This window comes from Phyllobates terribilis, unplaced genomic scaffold, assembly GCF_046119375.1.
Source record: "Phyllobates terribilis strain yellow unplaced genomic scaffold, ASM4611937v1 Scaffold_1__5_contigs__length_1240528914, whole genome shotgun sequence".
Classification (NCBI taxonomy): domain Eukaryota; kingdom Metazoa; phylum Chordata; class Amphibia; order Anura; family Dendrobatidae; genus Phyllobates; species Phyllobates terribilis.
The window spans coordinates 663,716,273-663,736,694 of NW_027362761.1; the positions used below are offsets into that span (position 1 = coordinate 663,716,273).

The following is a 20,422-nucleotide window of genomic DNA, read 5'->3' on the forward strand; positions in this document are numbered from 1 at the left end:
TGGGATTTTTTCAAAAGTAAAGAAAATAAAAAGATGACGATATGGTGACTAGTGTTGAGCGCAAGTGCTCGCTACTTGAGTTTTCATTGGGTGCTCAAATATGCACCGAGTATCTCGGGTGCTCAATTGACATGCTTGAGTCTTCGCCCCATATTTTTCACGGCTGTTATACTGCCAAAAAAACCTTGCGGGGATTGCTTGCCATGCACGAGCGAGCTGCATGTTTTTTTTTTGGGTGCCTAACAACCGTGAAACATGCGGGGCGGAGACTTGAGCATGTCACTCGAGTACCCGCGATACTTTGTGCATACCCGATGAAAACTCAAGTAGCGAGCACTTGTGCTCAAGACTAATGACAACATATTCAATATGATGACCTAATGTAATCAAATTATGTGTCATACCTCTGATATCAAAAAGTTCACTATACGCCTTGATAATATCCTTGAGTAGTCTAGTTTCCAAAATGGGGTCACTTGTGGGGTGTTTCCACTGTTTAAGCGCATCAGGGACTCTCCAAATGCGACATGGAATACGCTCTCGATTCCAGCCAGTTTTGCTTTCAAAAAGTCATTTAGTGCTCCTTCCCTTCTGAACCCTTCCTTGCTCCCAAACTGTATTTTCCCCACATATGCGGTATCGGCTTACTTGGTAGAAATTGCACAACAAATGGTATGGTGCAATTTCTCCTGTTACCCTTATGAAAATGCAAAATTAAGGGCTGAAAAACATTTTTGTGGGAAAAATGTGAACATTTTACTTTTACGACTCAATGTTATAAACTTCTGTGAAGCACCTGGGGGCTCAAGGTGCTCACCACAACTAGATAAGTTCCCCAAGGGGTCCAGTTTCCAAAATGGTGTCAATTGTGGGGTGGTTTCCACTGTTTAGGCACATCAGGGGCTCTCCAAACATGACATGGTGTCCGATAATTATTAAAGCAAATTTTACATTCAAAAAGTTAAATGGCGCTCCATCCCTTCCAAGCCTGCCGCATATGGGGTATCGGCATGCTCAGGAGAAATTGCACAACAAATTTTGGGGTCCATTTTTTCCTGTTACCCTTGCAAAAATAAAAATAATTGGCGTCTAAAGTAAAATTTTTGTGAAAAGACTTAAATGTTCATTTTTTTCTTCCACATTCCAAAAATTCCTGTGAAGCACCTGAAGGGTTAATAAACTTCTTAAATGTGAATTTGAGCACCTTGAGGGTTTTTAGGGGTGCAGTTTTTAGAATGGTTTCACTTTTGGGTATTTTCTGTCATTTTAGGCCCCTCAAAGTCACTTCAAATGTGAAAATGGTTTTATAAATTTTTTTGGAAAAATCAGAAATCGCTGGTCAAATTTTAACCCTTATAACTTCCTAACAAATATAATTTTGGTTCTAAAATTGCGCTGATGTAAAGTAGACATGTGGGAAATGTTATTTATTAATAATTTTGTGTGACATATCTCTCTGATTTAAGGGCAGGAAAATTCAAAGTTTGAAAATTGCTACATTTTCATAATTTTTGCCAAATTTCCGTTTTTTTTTTTTTTACAAAGTAACGCAAGTTATTTCGAAGAAATTTTATCACTATCATGAAGTATGCCACGAAAAAAACATTCTCAGAATCAGTGGGATTCGTTGAAACTTTGCAGAGTTATTACCTCATAAAGTAACACTGGTCAGAATTGTAAAAATTTGCCTGGTCATTAACGTACAAATCCCCTTCGGGTGTAAAGAGGTTAAATAAAATGTTCTTGTGCTGATATAATGTTATAAATGTTACCCTGTGTAATGGCTGTGTCTGACAGTGTATGAAACACGCTCTGATCATACCACATCTCCTGGGCAGGGGAGGAAGGAAGAGAAATATACAGGCATTAAAGCACGGGATCACAGCTGATTCTTTTTGTGAGATACACATTTCACTGCCTGTTTTTAAAAAATGTTTTACTTCAAAGAAGGAATCAGCTGCAATCCCTTGCTGAAAAGTCTGTATACTCTTTTGCTTCCTACCCTGCCCAGGAGACATGGTATGATCACACTGTGTTCTGTAACGGTCAGATACAGCCATTACGCAGTACACAACAGGGGCGTTTTTTTAAGCACAGGGACATTTTATTTAAAGCGCTCCTTTCAGCGGGATTGTGCTTAGTAAACTACATACATTGTCAGGTGGGCGACATTACACTGAGTAAAATGATAACTTTGTTGATGAAATCCGTCCAGTGGTTGTTTGATAAACTTTATTTTCAGAGTGCACCATTTACTGCCCCTTCCTAAAATCCCGCCCCAGAGCACAAGCATATCATTATGGCAGAACTGAAAATAAAGATTATCAAACAACCACTGGACAGATTTCATCAACAAAGTTATCATTTTACTCAGTGTAATGTCGCCCACTTGACAGTGTATGTACAGGGTCGGCCATTTATATGGATACACCTAAATTAAATGGGAATGGTTGGTGATATCAACTTCCTGTTTGTGGCACATTAGTATATGGGAGGGGGGAAGCTTTTCCAGATGGGTGGTGACCATGGTGGCCATTTTGAAGTCGGCCATTTTGGATCCAACTTTATTTTTTTCAATGGGAAGAGGGTCATGTGACACATCAAACCTATTAAGAATTTCATAAGAATAACTATAGTGTGCTTGGTTTTAACGTAACTTTATTCTTTCATGAGTTATTTACAAGTTTATGACCACTTATAAAATGTGTTCAAAGTGCTGCCCATTGTGTTGGATTGTCAATGCAACCCTCGCACTCTTGACACACTGATAGCAACGCCCTCGTTACATAAGATTTGGTTCAGATGATCACCTAATCAGAAGCACATTAAGTAGAATGAGGTGTGTTTTGGTTGGAATTCAACTGACACTGGAATGGAATGGCTGTCAGACATGTAGAGATGGTGATCTTTAGAAAACTGTGCAGTGGTCTCTTAATTTTTGCCAGAGCTGTATAAAAAAATTACAGTGACGTTCACTTCACTAATGCTCTACCTAAAAAGCTGCTTGGTAATATTTTTTTTTTTAATGGAAAAGAAAAACAGATCACACTAACACTGTTACGTCTGCTCCCCTGATGTCTTTTCATTTAATCTATGCTGCACTAACTACTACTTTATAATGGAAAAGTAAAATTTCTGTAGTCACTCTCTCACTGCAGTTGCTGAATCGAGATAGCGTGCTATGCACACTGTCATGATTCCCCTCAATTCCCAGCTTAGTAACCACTGGTGTGCAATCTGCATAATTGTGGTCACGTCCCGACTAGAGTCTAAGCTGTTTATTTCAGTAAAACACTGATGAATAAGAATATATTTAGTATTTGACTGATGCTATACAAATCACATACCTGTGATCACTTGGCCACCCTCTGAATGGGAATAGAGGGGAATCGTGATAGTGAACAAATCATTCACATGGTGACAAAAACCTCCTTAAGGCTGTGTGCCCACTATGCGTTTTTTAAGCGTTTCCGCAGCGGCAATTCCGCTGCAGAAACGCTTAAAAAACGTTTGGTAGAAGGCCTGCCATGTTCCCCAATGATAATCCGCATGTGCTGTGCACATGCTGTGGAAATTTCCGCTGCGGATTATCATTGCGGAAAAAAACGCAGCACTACCAATTATTTTGTGTAATTGCGGCGTCGCCGCCATTAACTTGCATTGAATCACATAATGTCCGCATCAGTAAATGTACACATGTGGATATTCTGCGATTCAATGTGCGGATGGTACCCGGGTTTGGAGAAGAGGAGACTCTCCTCCAGACCCGGGTACCATAGTACCTGTTAAAAAAAAAAAAAAAAAAAAAGAATTTAAAATGAAAAATAAATATTATACTTACCTTCTGATGGCCTCCGGTCTCCTTATCCGATGCGTCTGGTCTCCCCGGCAGCTCGCGATGGTCTAAAAGGACCCGCCATGACGTCATTTAGTCATGTGACGGGTCACGCGTCCGCCGACGTCGGCGGTCACGTGACCCGTCACATGACTAAATGACGTCGTGGCAGGTCCTTTTACACAACCGCGAGACATCGGGGAGACCGGACGCATCGGATAAGGACACCGGAGGCCATCAGAAGGTAAGTATAATATTTATTTTTTATTTTTTACCATTCTTTTACGGTCACATTATATAAATCCATGCCGGTTGCATGGATTTATATAGTGTGACCAAGTTGTCAAGCACTTTCCAAGTGATGCTAAAATCGCTTGGAAAGCGCTTGACAACCCGCATATGGAAAAGCATGTGAAGAACGCTTCACATCCGCCTGTCCCTGGCAGGAAAAATGCATGTACAATCCGCATGCTTTTTTTCTGCCAGGGAGATGCAGAAACGCTCAGGAAAAAAACGGAGCATTTCTGCATTGTGGGCACTTAGCCTCAGGGTATGTCGACACAAAATCTGTTGAGATCAGTTTTTTTAGTCTAAGCCACGTAATGAAAACGATGTCGGTCTTTATGCTGAAGAGTCTTCAATGGTTACTTTAAAGTTTTCTGCTACGCCCTGGCGTCAGTTCTCTTCATTTTACACTGTGTTGGAGAGCGGCTTCAGCAAAGAATTAGCATGTCACTTCTTTTAACCTCTTAGTTTCTAAACCTTCAAGCAGTTAAAGTAGTAAGAAAACACTTAACATGTGCATAGCAATATTGTTTTTACAGTTCCCTGCATTATGTTCATTCGAGCATTTTAAACAGGCTATTTGCAGAATTGTGGATAATCTTTTTTTTTCACTAAAATTTTACTACAGCCAAAAATTTCTCATTTTCCCAAGGCTAAAAGGAGAAAGTGGACCCCATTTTTTTGTTGCGCAAACTCTCCTGACTACGATGATACCCTGTATGTGGTCGTAATCTAACATGGACAAACGGAAGTGCTCAGAAGATCATTAGAGCTATTCGATTTTTGAAGTGCAAATTTGACTGGAATGGATTGCCGATGTCTTCTCGGATGCTTTCCAAATGCGACTTGTCAAAACAGCGAAACCCACACCCCATCCCAAATATGCCCCATTTTTAGAAACTACACCCCTCAAGGAATTCATGTAAGGGTGTGATGAGCATTTTGAACCCACTGATGCTTCCCAGAATTTTAGAATATTGAGATGTGAAAATGTTGCTTTAGCTTCAAATTTTTTATTTTCACTAGGGCAACAGGAAAAAATAAACCGCACATTTTGTTGTGCAATTTCTCCTGAGTATGCCTTATGTGGTCAGAAATTACTATTTGAGCACACTGCAGAGCTCAGAAGGGAAGGCGTATCATTTGAATTTTGGAGTGCACAATTTTTGCTAGGATAGTCTATGGATGCCATGTAACATTAGGAGAGCATCTAAGATGCCAAAGAAACAAAACCCTTCCACATATGACCCCATTTTGTAAACTAGTGGTTTAGTGAGCATTTTATGCCCACATGTGATTTACAGAATTGTATAATCTTGGGCTGTGGAAATTAAAAAAAAAAAATTACACTTTTTCCACTAAAATGTTTCTTTAGCCACTATTTTTTAATTTTCAAAAGGGCTAATAGGAGAAATTGCATAACACATTATGTGGTACACTTTCTCCCGAGTGCGGGAATGGTTTACAGGTGCCTTATCACATTAGCAGAACTGATAGTCTTAGAAGAGCAGACCTGTCTTATTCCCCCCTCCATAACTGACCCCATTTTACAAACAAAATTAACATTTTATACCATTAAGCGGTGAAAAAAAAAATTTTCTCCACTAAAATTTTGTTCTAGCCCCATTTTTTCCATTTTTACAAGGGAAAATAGGTAAAAATGACTCCATAATTTGCCACACAATTTCTCCTGATTGTGGCAGTACCCATATGTAACTGTACAGTACTACTTTATTGCTTAGCCACACAGCATGGCTCATGAGGAAAGACACGCGGTTTGACTTTTGGAGCACAGGTTTTTCTAGAATAGTTTGCAGATTCCATGTCGAGAACCCCTTAGTGCCAGGATAGCAGAACACCCCCTTTCCCCTCATGTGACCCTGTTTTGGAAATTAAACCCCTCTGGGATTTCATCTATGGCTGCAGCGACTATTTTGGGTACTTGGGTATTTTCAAGAAACAAGCACACAGTGCAAGTTACAAAGTGAAAGTTTCAAATATTCCATTGGCTATACATTTTGCCCAGCTTGTGGTTCTGGAGAGACACTCCCTGTAAATTAAGTGAGTTCTCTTTGCTACGTCTATGCCAAGCATGTGGATGCTAACCATGGAAACCACATACCGTATATTACTATTAGTAGATGATGCACCCGTGTGGGGGCCTGATTTTTTGTGTGGATTAATTGGAATATTTTATTGGTATCATCTTGGCGTACATAATATTTTGGATCACTTTTAAGACTCGGTTCACATTTATGCTGCGCTCTATGCTTATCACATCAGCGGAGTTTCCATGTAAATCTTCGAAATACGTAATTCAGATGGAACCCTTTACATATCCATTCACTATAATGAGGGAGGCATAGTTGCCCTGGACTCTGGCCTGTGTTTAGCCGTGTTTATCTTTTCAGTTTTGCACGAAACTGTGGTCAACCCTGCTTTTGTGCATGCCAGAACAGATGGACATCGCCACATCACAGGCCAGATGGAGTCAATAGTGAATCCATCTGCTTTATTATTATGAATGTTCCATTGGGGGTTTTGTCTGAATCAAGTATTTCAGCAATTTACACAGAAATCCCAGTAAATAAAGAAACAAGAGCTTACAATTTACCAACCTCTTTTAATAGGACTACACAGTTTAACAAATGGGAAATGAGTAAGATTGCGATGTATCGATTGGAAACAAAAAGAGAGGTGAACCATCCTGATTAACATGCATGCATCCCTTTTGTGAAGTGAAGGACCCTAGCAGTGCCCAGGTGACTGAACGACGATGTATACTGTGCAAGAGTTACAGATTGGACAAATATTTAAGACAGGAAAAAGTTTAAGTTTTAACAGGATTAAAGCGGACAGCTAACGCTTCTTAGAGAGAGCCATTGTCCATGCAGGATGGACATTTCCTTCCTAAACGCATCTTTGGCAGGCTTAATGTCTCGAATTGAATATCGAAGTTTGTATGAATCAGATAATGATGAGACATACATTTTCTGCACCAGAGCAAACCAGGGAACAAGATGCGTATTTTCTCATAACTGTAATCCCTGCCTATAAGCCACAAATCAGTAGTGCCCAGAAAACTGACAGTAGCCATGTCATGTTTGATCTCTAGGTAACAATAATATCGCAATAAAAAATAGTGTCATTTTCAAACTACTGTGATCACAACCCAGCCCACGTGAGGTCATCACGGGCGGGTGGGTGTAACTCAGGTGCTAATAAAAGATCAAGCCAAATTATGATCCATGTTCCTGTAGAGAGAAACACATCATCGTGTATGCATGAATCCCATTTACTGAACATCCCCAAGCAAAGCGCTCACCTTCGGTTAAGTTGACTCGTTTATGCGAGCAGCTTACTAAGTTCTTATGTTAATCTCTTTTATTTTATGCAACTGTATATGCTGTATTGTTTTGTCCCTGTTGTAAAATCTTTTGTATATTTTTTATAAACACTGTCTCCGTTAGTTTTAAATATAAAATTTAATAGATCTGTTCCTTTTGTTATGTAAACTGCGCCTCAAAGCAATACGCTACCAAAACCAGGCCTCCAATCTGCCTGATTTAAATAAACGATCTGTGGTGGCAGCTAATAATCATTCTGGGGTAATCGTGGAGTAAGCATCGACCTACAGTGGGTTCGGAAAGTATTCAGACCCCATTAAATTTTTCACTCTGTTTCATTGCAGCCATTTGGTAAATTCTAAAAAGTTCATTTTTTTCTCATTAACCGGTTCCCGACCGCCCACTGTAGATAAACGTCGGCGCTTGCCGGGCTCTGTGCAGTGCCGACGTTTAAAAACGGTGGGTGGTCTCGCAATGCTCAGGACCCCCAGGGTCCTGCAAGCACTGCGATTCCGGTGCAGAGCGTTAGCTCTGACAGGGTACATCATCGGGACCTGATTAGATCAGGTCCCAGTGATGTTAACCCTTTGCTGTCTTCTATATGCTGTGATCTATAGTGATCACGGCATATAGGAGACAGCAGGAAGAGAGGGGGTCGTCTTACTTACCTCCGAAGACCTCCGTTTCGTTTGAGGACCTGGGGTTGCTATGGCAGCTGGAGGTCACATGACCGCCTCCAGCTCTGCCATATATGGTGTCCTTCCTGTCTGACTTCAGCCTGTATGTAGCTAAAGTCAGACAGGAGACTCTGACTGAAACAGTCAGTGAAGATCTCATATAATGTAATATATGTGTATTACATTACATGAGATCAGTGATCAGAAAAATAAAAATTAATGTCCCATACAGGGACTAAGTAAAAATGTAAAAAAAAGTAAAAAAAAAGTTTTTAAACTATTAAAAAAAAAAATCACAAAATAAATAAAAATAAATAAATAAAATATTAAACCAATAAATCCGTAAATTATTACAAAACCAAAAAAAGTACACATATTTGGTATCGCCGCGTCCGAAACAACCCGAGCTATAAAACTGTCACACTAATTAACTCCTTCTGTGCACACCGTAATAAAAATAAATAAAAAACGAAGCAAAAAATATGCTTTTTCATCATATCGCCAAACAAAAAGTGGAAAAAAATGCGATCAAAAAGCAGAATAGAAATAAAAATGGTACCACTGAAAACGTCATCTTGTTCCGCAAAAAAAAGCCGCCATACAGCTCCATCAGCCAAAAAATAAAAAAGTTATAGCGCTCAGAATAAAGCAATGCAAAAAAAATATTTTTTTTTCTATAAAATTGTTTTATTGTGTAAAAGCGCCAAAACATGAAAAAAATACAGTAAGTGTAGTATCGCTGTAAACGTACTGACCCGAAGAATAGCGCTGCCTGATCACTTTTACCACACGCAGAACGGCATAAAAAAAACCTCAAAAAATAATTCCTGAAGTGTTTGTTTTTGTTAACTTTACCTCCCAAAAAACGGAATAGAAAGTAAAAGAGTTTCTGTGTAAATCTCTGAAATACGTGATTCAGCCAGAACCCATGATGGAAGATTCCCTGTAATGAGGCAGATATAGGCCACTGTGGATGCCGTCTAGCCTGGGATCCCACGGTGTCATTTGTTTTAGGCGTGCATAAAAGTGCGGTTGGCCACAGTTTTGTGCACTTCTGAAAAAAAGGACACCACTAAACAGAGGCCAGACGGAGTCCAGAGTAACTCTGCTGCCTCATTACAGTGAATGGATCCTGCAGGGGTTTCATCTGAATTACATCACTTGGAAAATTAGATGGAAACCCCGATGTAAGTGCTCAGCCTAGAGCGCCGGATAAATGTTACGTAAAATGTTCCCAATAAAAGCTTCAACTCAGTCCTCAAAAAAAGCTAGTCCCCACTCAGGTCCATCATCTGTTAAAAATATAAGGGACTTCCAAGTTACTGGTAGCAGAAAGGCTCTGGAAAAGCAAAATGGTCCTTGCCCCCCAAAAGAAATTCAGAAAATTTTGTGCTCCCAAATCCAAATGCCTATTCTACAATAATTTGTTCTCCAATTGTCAAATAGCGCTCCTTCCCCCTCAAATCTCACCGTATGGCTAAGTGGTACGATACAGCCACATATGGGGTATTGACACTTTTAGAAGAAATTGTGTGACACATTTCGGCACCATTTTTACCCATTGCCCTGTGTGAAAATGTAAAATCTGAGGGTAAAACATTTTTTTGTGGTAAAAATATAATTATGCTTTTTTCACTGCCCAATGGTATAAATTAAAAAATTAAAAAATACTCACTACTTCCCTAGATGAATTCCTTGAGAGGTGTAGTTTACAAAATGGGGTCACTTGTGGGGGTTTCTGCTGTTTTGGCATGTCAGCGACTCTTCAAATGTGACATGGTGTCTGCTGCCTATCCCAGCCAACATAGCGCTTCTTTCTCTTCCGAACCCTGCCGTACACCAAAGCAGTGGTTTTCCCCCACATATGGGGTATCGGCGTACTCAGGAGAAATTGTACAACAAATTTCATGGTGCAATTTATCCTGTTACCCTTATGATAATGCAAAATTAGGGAATGAAAAACATTTTTTATGGGAAAAATGTGAAAATTTTATTTTTACGGCTCAATATTATAAACTTCTGTGAAGCAGCTGGGGGTGCAAGGTGCTCACCACACATCTAGATAAGTTCCCTAAGGGGTATAGTTTCCAAAATGGTGGCACTTGTGGGGGGTTTCCACTGTTTAGGCACATTAGGGGCTCCCCAAATGTGACACGGCGTCCGCTAATTATTCAAACAAATTTTACATTCAAAAAGTCAAATGGCGCTCCTTCCCTTTCAAACCCTGCCATGTGCCCAAACAGTAATTTGCCTCCACATATGGGGTATCGGCGTGTTCAGGAGAAATTGCACAACAAATTTCATGGTGCAATTTTTCCTGTTACCCTTATGATAATACAAAATTAGGGAATGAAAAACATTTTTTATGGGAAAAATGTGAAAATTTTATTTTTACGGCTCAATATTATAAACTTCTGTGAAGCAGCTGGGGGTGCAAGGTGCTCACCACACATCTAGATAAGTTCCCTAAGGGGTCTAGTTTCCAAAATGGTGGCACTTGTGGGGGGTTTCCACTGTTTAGGCACATTAGGGGCTCCCCAAATGTGACATGGCGTCCGCTAATTATTCAAACAAATTTTACATTCAAAAAGTCAAATGGCGCTCCTTCCCTTTCAAACCCTGCCATGTGCCCAAACAGTAATTTGCCTCCACATATGGGGTATCAGCGTGTTCAGGAGAAATTGCATAACAAATTTCATGGTGCAATTTATCCTATTACCCTTATGATAATGCAAAATTAAGGGATGAAAAACGGTTTTGTGGGAAAAATGTGAAAATTTTATTTTTACAGCTCAATATTATAAACTTCTGTGAAGCACCTTGGGGTTCAAGGTGCTCACCACACATCTAGATAAGTTCCCTAAGGGGTCTAGTTTCCAAAATGGTGTCACTTGTGGGGGGTTTCCACTGTTTAGGCACATCAGGAGCTCTCCAAACGCAACATGGCGTCCGCTAATTATTCAGACAAATTTTACATTCAAAAAGTCTAATGGCGCTCCTTCCCTTCCGAACCCTGCCGTGCGCCCAAACAGTGGTTTTCCCTCACATATGGGGTATCAGCACGCTCAAGAGAAATTGCACAAAAAAATTTGGGGTCCATTTTTTCATGTTACCCCTGTGAAAATAAAAAAATTGGGTCTAAAGTAACATTTTTGTGAAAAAAGTTAAATGTTAATTTTTTTCTTCCACATTCCAAAAATTCCTGTGAATCACCTGAAGGGTTAATAAAGTTCTTGAATGTGGTTTTGAGCACCTTGAGGGGTGCAGTTTTTAGAATGGTGTCACTTTTGGGTATTTTCTGTCATAAAGACCCCTCAAAGTGACTTCAAATGTGATGTGGTCCCTAAAAAAATGGTTTTGTAAATTTTGTTGGAAAAATGAGAAATCGCTGGTCAACTTTTAACCCTTATAGCTCCCTAACAAAAAAAAATTTGGGTTCCAAAATTGTGCTGATGTAAAGTAGACATGTGGGAAATGTTATTTATTAACTATTTTGTGTGACATATCTCTCTGATTTAAGGGCATGAAAATTCAAAGTTTGAAAATTGCAAAATTTTCAAAATTTTCGCCAAATTTCCGATTTTTTCACAAATAAACGCAAGTGATATCGAAGAAATTTTACCACTACCATGAAGTACAATATGTCACGAAAAAACAGTCTCAGAATCAGGGGAATACGTTGAAGCGTTCCAGGGTAATTACTTCATAAACTGGCAGTGGTCAGAATTGAAAAAATTGGCCCGGTCACGAAGGCAAAAACAGACTCTGGCGCGAAGTGGTTAATGTACACCCCATCTTGACTGAAAAAAACAAGAAATGTAGAAATTTTTGCAAATTTATTAAAAAAGAAAAACTGAAATATCACATGGTCATAAGTATTCAGACCCTTTGCTCAGTATTGAGTAGAAGCATCCTTTTGAGCTAGTACAGCCATTAGTCTTCTTGGGAACGATGCAACAAGTTTTTCACACCTGGATTTGGGGATCCTCTGCCATTCTTCCTTGCAGATCCTCTCCAGTTCCGTCAGGTTGGATGGTGAGCGTTGGTGAACAGCCATTTTCAAGTCTCTCCAGACATGCTCAATTGGGTTTAGTTCAGGGCTCTGGCTTGGCCCGTCAAGAATGGTCACAGATTTGTTCTGAAGCCACTCCTTTGTTAATTTAGCTGTGTGCTTAGGGTCGTTGTCTTGTTGGAAGGTCAACCTTCTGCCAAGTGTGATTTCCAGAGCACTCTGGAATAGGTTTTCATCCAGGATATCTCTGTACTTGGCCGCATTCATGTTTCCTTCAATTGAAACCAGTCGTCCTGTGCCCTGCAGCTGAAAAACACCCCCATAGCTGCCACTACCATGTTTCACTGTTTGGATTGTATTGGGCAGGTGATGAGCAGGGCCTGGTTTTCTCCACACATGCCACTTAGAATTATCACCAAAAAGTTCTATCTTCGTCTCATCAGACCAGAGAATCATATTTCTCATAGTCTGGGAGTCCTTCATGTGTTTTTGAGCAAACTCTATGTGGGCTTTCATATGTCTTGCACTGAGGAGAGGCTTTCGTCTGGCCACTCTGCTATAAACGCCTGACTGGTGGAGGGCTGTAGTGATAGTTGACTTTGTAGAACTTTCTCCCATCTCCCTACTCCATCTCTGGAGCTCAGCCTCAGTGTTCTTGGGGTTCTTCTTTATATCTCTCACCAAGAAATTTTTTTTAATGGGGTCTGAATACTTTCCGTACCCACTGTCCAACATATATTCCATGTGTTTAAATCCGGAGGTGTATATACCATTCGCTCACTGTTAGTATTCTCTGTTAATTGTTAGCCAATCGTGTAATTGTCTGGACTATAGGGGGCAGCAGAGAGCTGTTAGACAAAAAGACCACAGTGAGTGTTCCTGAGTGACCTTCCCAGGCTGTGATATCTTGACACTAAGTTTATATAGGTTTTACTACTATTACTCACTAAATGCATTTAAAAAAAAGTGTTGCATCTCCATATTTTGAGATCTATATATTTTCTTCCTTTTTGCAGGATATGTTGATGTTTTTATTCCTGCCATTTTGTGGTGCATAACCCTTTTTTGATTGGTTTGTATTCTCATTTTTGCTAAATATTTTGCCTTTGTGAAAAAAAAAAACATTTAATGCATAGTACCCATCATCTAAAAGCAGTATTGGTCATTTTGGATATAAAGTAAATTTATTAAATTCAGTTTACTACATAAATAGATAATGTTTTTTTGTTTTTTTTACAGACGCCGTTTCCATCTTCTGCATTAGACACAAGCAGAACAACTCGACATCATGGTCTAGTAGACAGAGTATATCGAGATCGAAATCGCCTTGGATCCCCACATAGGAGACCTTTGTCAATTGATAAACATGGACGTCAAATATCCTTAGGAAGAATGTTACGTTTTGATGAGGAATAGTTTTAATCTGGTCATGGTTATGTGACGTTCACATAGAACAAATTAGTGGTAAAGGAAAGCTGCAACTCTATGGATCTATCTGAGGTATCTGGCAATTGCTAGTCGCATGCTGCAGCTTTCCTCTCCTGGCATTTTCATGACATGACCGTGCCAGGAGAGGAGAGCTCCTGCAGTGATGAAGATTATGTGACTTGTGAGCAGCTTTCATAACATATAACACTCTGGATCTATCCCAGTTGTTGAAGCCTAATTCCACACTACCTGGGATAGATCCAGAGCATCGTTTGTAATGACATTACCACAATGACTCAAAGGCTATGTGCACAAGTTGCTTCTTTTGCAGCATATTTTTGAAGAGTTTTTGATTGCAGATTTGTCACAAAACCTGACGGAAATCCTGATGCCAGCAAAGTCAGTGAGAATCCTGAAGTGTCATGCATGTTGCTTATTTCTAACTAGCAGATTTGGTGCAGAAAAAAATCTGCAGCATGTCAATTCTTTCAGCTTATTTGCAGCGTTTTTCACTCAAAAATGCTAGAAAAATGCAGATAAAAAAAGCATCAGCTCGTTTTTGTTTATTTCCTTCCAAGCGAAATGGTGCAGAAATTTCTCCAGTCAAATACTGAACATGTGCACATACCCTTACTGTTTTTACAAGCACCTGGTGCTAGTAATGACACTAAGAGTCAGGAGAGAGAGAAGACGTTTTGTTGTTAGAAGGTTACACATATCTGTCTCTCCAAATCATAGTGAAAAGGCTCTAATAAGTTGCTACACTCTATTATTTTTTGACTGTAATATTCTGTCACCTTTCTATTTTGGTGCACTCCCATTCATTTTAGTTGCCACAAAGCACACACTGTCTATACTCAAAATATACAGGAAGAAAATGCATTCCTCTTAAAATTTACATTCAGTAGAGGACAAGCACATTCATTTTCTTCTGCATACTTTTAAATGCTGATAAAGTGGTTGGCAGCACTCACGAAGGAAGGGCACATAGTCTATCAAATACCTTTTCGCATGTGTGTAACATGGCCGAAGGTGGCCTTATCATCTCCGTTACCAGGTAACCTCAGTCAGCTGTCCAAAGTCAGATGTAGTGTTTCTACTCACTTGGGTGTGTCGGTAGGCAAACAGGAAGCATTTTCATTTAAATGTCCATGTTGGTTTATTACCTCATAAACCGTTCATAAGCAAAAGGAAAACTAACAGCCTTTAGTGCAGGCAAAACAAGGTAAACAGTCCTTTAGGAAAAGTCTCTGGTTAGCCAGTCCTGTGGTCACACAGGCTGGATAACGTCCAGTACACTGACTCAGTCTGGAGGCAACAACACACAGGAGGCCTTTTCCTTCCATACACAGCCCATGTGTCAAACAAAGGACTCCATTTTAACCTCTTAACCACAGCCAGAGATGAGGTGTGTGGGCAGCCAGACCTGCCCATCTCTCAGGGCTGCCCGTAAACTGGTCCCGGATGCACCAAACAATCCTTAGTGCTATGTGCACTAGAGCAACACTTCAGGATTACATCACAGACGACAACCATCTCTGTGATACATACCTTCCATCAACTATATGTCCGGTAGCTGCCTTACAGAGACATGAGGCAGATTCATACGTACATTCATTATGTAATGGCCAATCGTCGCCAAGCTGTTCAAATAATCTTAGAACCTGGCAATTCAGAACTGAATATGGGAGGGAATGATAATCACAACCCCTACATCATTTATATCATCATTTGCGAATAAAAAAGAAATGGTAAAATTATATTTTAACAATGCACAAGGCTATAAAGCAAAAAACACAAAAGGAATAAACAAAATCAATTCTGAGCCACTTTAGTCCAGAGCCTAGTGAGCGTATTCAACAGGTTTCTAAATAGGTGATTACCGTGGACTAACATTTAAACTGCCTCATGACCGGAAGATTTTCAGTTTTTGTTTTTCCCTCCACTTTTTCCAAGAGGCATAATTTTTTATTTTTCCATACACATAACCGTATGAGGGCTTGTTTTTTGTAGGACAAGTTGTAGTTTTGAACGACCCCATTAAACTTCTTATGTGATGCATCGGAAAGTGGGAAAAATATTCAGTGTGTGAAAATGGCAAAAAAAAAGTGTAATTCCACAATTGTTTTTTGTTTTTTTAATTACCATGTTCACTATACAGTTAAACTCACAAACATGTATAGCGTTTTTTTTTTCAAATGGTGAAAAAAAAATTTGGAATTTAAAAAAAAACAAAAAACAAAAGCGTTGCCATTTTCTGGATATGGGGCCATCTGAGGTCTTATTTTTTGTGAACTTAGCGGACGTTTTTACTGATACCATTTTGGGGCAGATACGGTTTTTTGGTCGCATTTTACTGCAATATTGCAGTGGTCAACTTAATTCTGGCGTTTTGATTTTTTTTTGGTAAGTTTCTGGATCAGATTACTGTTTTATGTTTTGATAGATGAGTCTCTATTGAACACCGCAATACCAAATACTGTGTGTACATTTTTTTTGTAATGGGGCAAATGGGGGGTTATATGAACTTTTGTACTTTTATTTCTTTCATATTTTTATTTCTTTTTACTATATTTAATATTCCCCTTAGAGGACTTGAAGCTGTGTTCGTCTAATCACTTGTAATATACAGATGAGCTTCCTGGAGAATATATGTAGATCCTTTAGGGCAATGAAGTAATTAAAACCATTAGTCAGGGAGAATGTCAGGCCGTTACTCAGTACCTCAAGGTGTACCCTCATCAAAATGTGAAGACAAATTAATCACCTGTAATTCACCCAGGGACTTATTCCCTTACTGTTTCACTGTGGATCCCTTATTCTTGGACGCTTGTCTAGTCTTCACTCCGTGTCAGTTTGGTACTCCACTTTAACCCATCTTGACTGTTCTTATTGGTGGCTTGGAGTTCTTCACATGAAGTGAAGGATTTCATGGAAGTAGACCTAGAGCGGGAGACTGAATCCGCTCTGAAAAAAGAGCGTGAGCGATGGCTTGTGTTCCTCCATTTATACATCCTAATGGATTGTCTGTCGTTCAAATCTCTCTGAAGTTTTTTAGTTTTTACTAGCTGGGTTTCAGACACCCACTAATATACACCGCGTGCAGGATTATTAGGCTAATGCGTATTTTGATCACTTCGATACTTTTTATACATGTTGTCCTACTCCAAGCTGCATAGGCTGGAGAGCCAACTACCAATTAAGTAAATCTGGTGATGTGCATCTCTGTAATGAGGAGGGGTGTTGTCTAATGACATCAACACCCTATATAAGGTGTGCTTAATTATTAGGAAACTTCCTTTCCTTTGGCAAAATGGGTCAGAAGAGAGATTTGATGGGCTCTGAAAAGTCCAAAATTGTGAGATGTCTTGCAGAGGGATGCAGCAGTCTTGAAATTTCCAAACTTTTGAAGCGTGATCACTGAACAATCAAGCGTTTCATGGCAAATAGCCAACAGGGTCGCAAGAAGCGTGTTGGCCAAAAAAGGCGCAAAATAACTGCCCATGAATTGAGGAAAATCAAGTGTGAAGCTGCCAAGATGCCATTCGCCACCAGTTTTGCCATATATCAGAGCTGCAACGTTACTGGAGTATCAAAAAGCACAAGGTGTGCGATACTCAGGGACATGGCCAAGGTAAGGAAGGCTGAAAAACGACCACCTTTGAACAAGAAACATAAGATAAAACATCAAGAATGGGCCAAGAAATATCTTAAGACTGATTTTTCAAAGGTTTTATGGACTGATGAAATGAGAGTGACTCTTGATGAGCCAGATGGATGGGCCAGAGGCTGGATCAGTAAAGGACAGAGAGCTCCACTCCGACGCCAGCAAGGTGGAGGTGGGGTACTGGTATGGGCTGGTATAATCAAAGATGAACTTGTGGGACCTTTTCAGGTTGAGGATGGAGTGAAGCTCAACTCCCAGACCTACTGCCAGTTTCTGGAAGACAACTTCTTCAAGCAGTGGTACAGGAAGAAGTCGGTATCGTTCAAGAAAAACATGATTTTCATGCAGGACAATGCTCCATCACATGCATCCAACTACTCCACAGCGTGGCTGGCCAGTAAAGGTCTAAAAGAAGAAAAAATAATGACATGGCCTCCTTGTTCACCTGATCTGAACCCCATAGAGAACCTGTGGTCCATCATAAAATGTGAGATCTACAGGGAGGGAAAACAGTACACCTCTCGGAACATTGTCTGGGAGGCTGTGGTGGCTGCTGCACGCAATGTTGATCGAAAACAGATCAAGCAACTGATAGAATCTATGGATGGAAGGCTGTTGTGTCATCATAAAGATAGGTGGCTATACTGATCACAAATTTTTTTTGTTTTTGTTTTTGCATGTCAGAAATGTTTATTTCTAAATGTTGTGCACTGATATTGGTTTACCTGGTGAAAATAAACAAGTGAGATGGGATTATATTTGGTTGTTATTAAGTTGCCTAATAATTCTGCACAGTAATAGTTACCTGCACAAACAGATATCCTCCTAAGATAGCCAAATCTAAAAAAACCCTTCTCCAACTTCCAAAAATATTAAGCTTGGATATTTATTTGAGTCTTTTGGGTTGATTGAGAACATAGTTGTTGATCAATAATAAAAATAATCCTCTAAAATACAACTTGCCTAATAATTCTGCACACAGTGTAGTTCTTGGTCTAACTTGGCATAAAGTTCATTTAAATTCTTAAATGACATTTCTCTTTACAGGGTAGGTTGTAAATCTTTAGTCATTGGGTAAATTCACTACAAGTTTTTTTTTTTTGTATCTGGTCTCCTGGTGGGTATGCTGACTTTGCCGTATATTGTTTTAATGTTTGTCGTCTTTTTTTTTTTTTTTTTATTGTAAATTTTTATTGGAAACTTCAAAATTTTACATTACATATAATGTAACAGGAGTAACAATTATTGGTTATAGAAGTAAATAGCTTATTTTGTTGGAGACATTTTGAATAAAATATATAACCGTAAACTATTAAGCTATATGCTCAACAAAGAATAGAATATAGTGATTTAAACCATTTTTAAAGATTAGTAATCTAAGGGGGGTAAAAGATAGACAAGATTTACATTGGAAGGGATAAGGAGAGGTTAGATTAGAAGGGTGAGGGAAGGATTGATTGATTAGTAGAGGTTAGTAGTCAAATGTTTAGTGTTGACCAAAAAGCATCCCAAGGAGACCAAATTAAATTGAATTTTTCAATTCTGTTTTCGTTCATTGCATGCCGGTATTCATAGTTTCTAATATCCTTAATTCTCATAAATAGATCTAATAGGAAGGGAGGGGATGTTTGCTTCCAGTGAGCTATTATTCAACATCTAGCAGCTGTTAATATGTTTAGAATGAGTTTGATCTTGTTTTTTGATTTAACTTGTTTGAATACTTTTAGCAAGAATATCTTAGGCTCCAATGGTAGTGTCAGACCAAAGATTTGATTAATTACTGAATGGACATTAGTCCAAAATGTGGTAATAAGGAGACACTCCCAGCATACATGAAAAGCAGTACTTTTATCCACTTTGCATCTCCAACACAATGGGGATATGGACGGGTCCATTTTATTTAGCTGTTCTGGTGTATAGTACCGGAAGTGCAAAATTTTATATTGATTTTCTTTGTATGTAATACAAGAAGCCGTGGTGTTTGCTCTGGACCAGACCAGTCTCCATTCTTCGTCCTCCAAAGGTTTTCCAAGATAATTATCCCATTTCAACATATATGGGTGTCTGATTAGGGAGTCCTCATAGGGATGTTGTAAGATATTATATATATCGGAGATCAGACCTTTTGTTGAGGGGCCCGCTTTACATAAACATGCAAAGGGTGTAGGAATAGAAGAGACCTGTGGGGAGCGATATATGGAAGTGGCAAAATATTTAATTTTAATTTATTGGAATAGGGAAAGGTTATGCACAGAAAATTTGGATTTCATCTCGTCATATGTAGTGAGTTTCAATGCTACTCTATTACTAATATCTGCTAAGGTAAATAAACCGGTATTATTCCAAATGTTTGTCAGCGAGGAAGTCAGACTGTCTGGGAGAGCTGGGTGGAATAGAAAGGATGTGAGGAGCGCGTTTGTGGATGATAGTTTAAATTTTTTGGAGCATTTCTTCCATACGTCTCTGGTTGCGATCATTGGGCCTAATAGTTGATTTGTAGGGGGGGTGTAGGGATTGTTCCAAATTAGAGAGTTAGGATGGGTGGGAGTTAGCCAGAGTTTCTCCATCTCCATCCATTTTGTGTAGGCTGGTTTAGATGACCAGGCTGGGATTCTCCATAGGTGGGTAACCCAATAATAACATACAAAATGGGGAACACCCAAGCCACCAAGGCATTAACTCGTCAACATAATTGAATGCGTAATCCTATGTCGTCTATCTGCCCATATAAACCTCATGACAGCTGCTTGGAGCGATTTTAACTCTCCAATTGGAACATGAATGAGTAGTGCTTCAAATAAGTATAATAGTTTTGGGAGAACAGTCATTTTTATTGCTGAAATGCGGCCAAAAAGGGATAAGGGGAGGGACATCCATTTTACTAGAAGGGAACAAATTTCCTTATACAATGGTAGGAAGTTAATTTTATATAGAGTTGAGAATGAAGATGTGAGATTAATTCCTAGATTTCTAAGGGCGTCCTTTTTCCAATTATATTTAAAGTTAGCTCGGAGGGGATTCAATTGTGGGACTCTGGGATATTCAGTGGTAGGGTTTTAGTTTTAATTGTATTTGTTTTGTATCCTGAGAGGTCACCAAATTTTATTAGTAGATGATGAAGATTAGGAAGGGATATGTGGGGATTAGTGAGAGTTAGGAGGATATCATCTG

At 39.3% G+C, this 20,422-nt stretch overlaps 1 protein-coding gene across 4 annotated transcripts in view; it reads left to right on the forward strand.

The window, feature by feature from the left end:
* CRTC1 (CREB regulated transcription coactivator 1) overlaps positions 1 to 20,422 on the forward strand; it is a 581,448-nt gene that overhangs the window by 134,009 nt on the left and 427,017 nt on the right. For all 4 annotated transcript variants that reach the window (XM_073684981.1, XM_073684999.1, XM_073684990.1 and 1 more), the window contains exon 3: positions 13,396 to 13,533. In XM_073684981.1, coding sequence (XP_073541082.1) covers positions 13,396 to 13,533 — 138 coding nt within the window. The remainder of the gene's footprint in view (positions 1 to 13,395; positions 13,534 to 20,422) is intronic.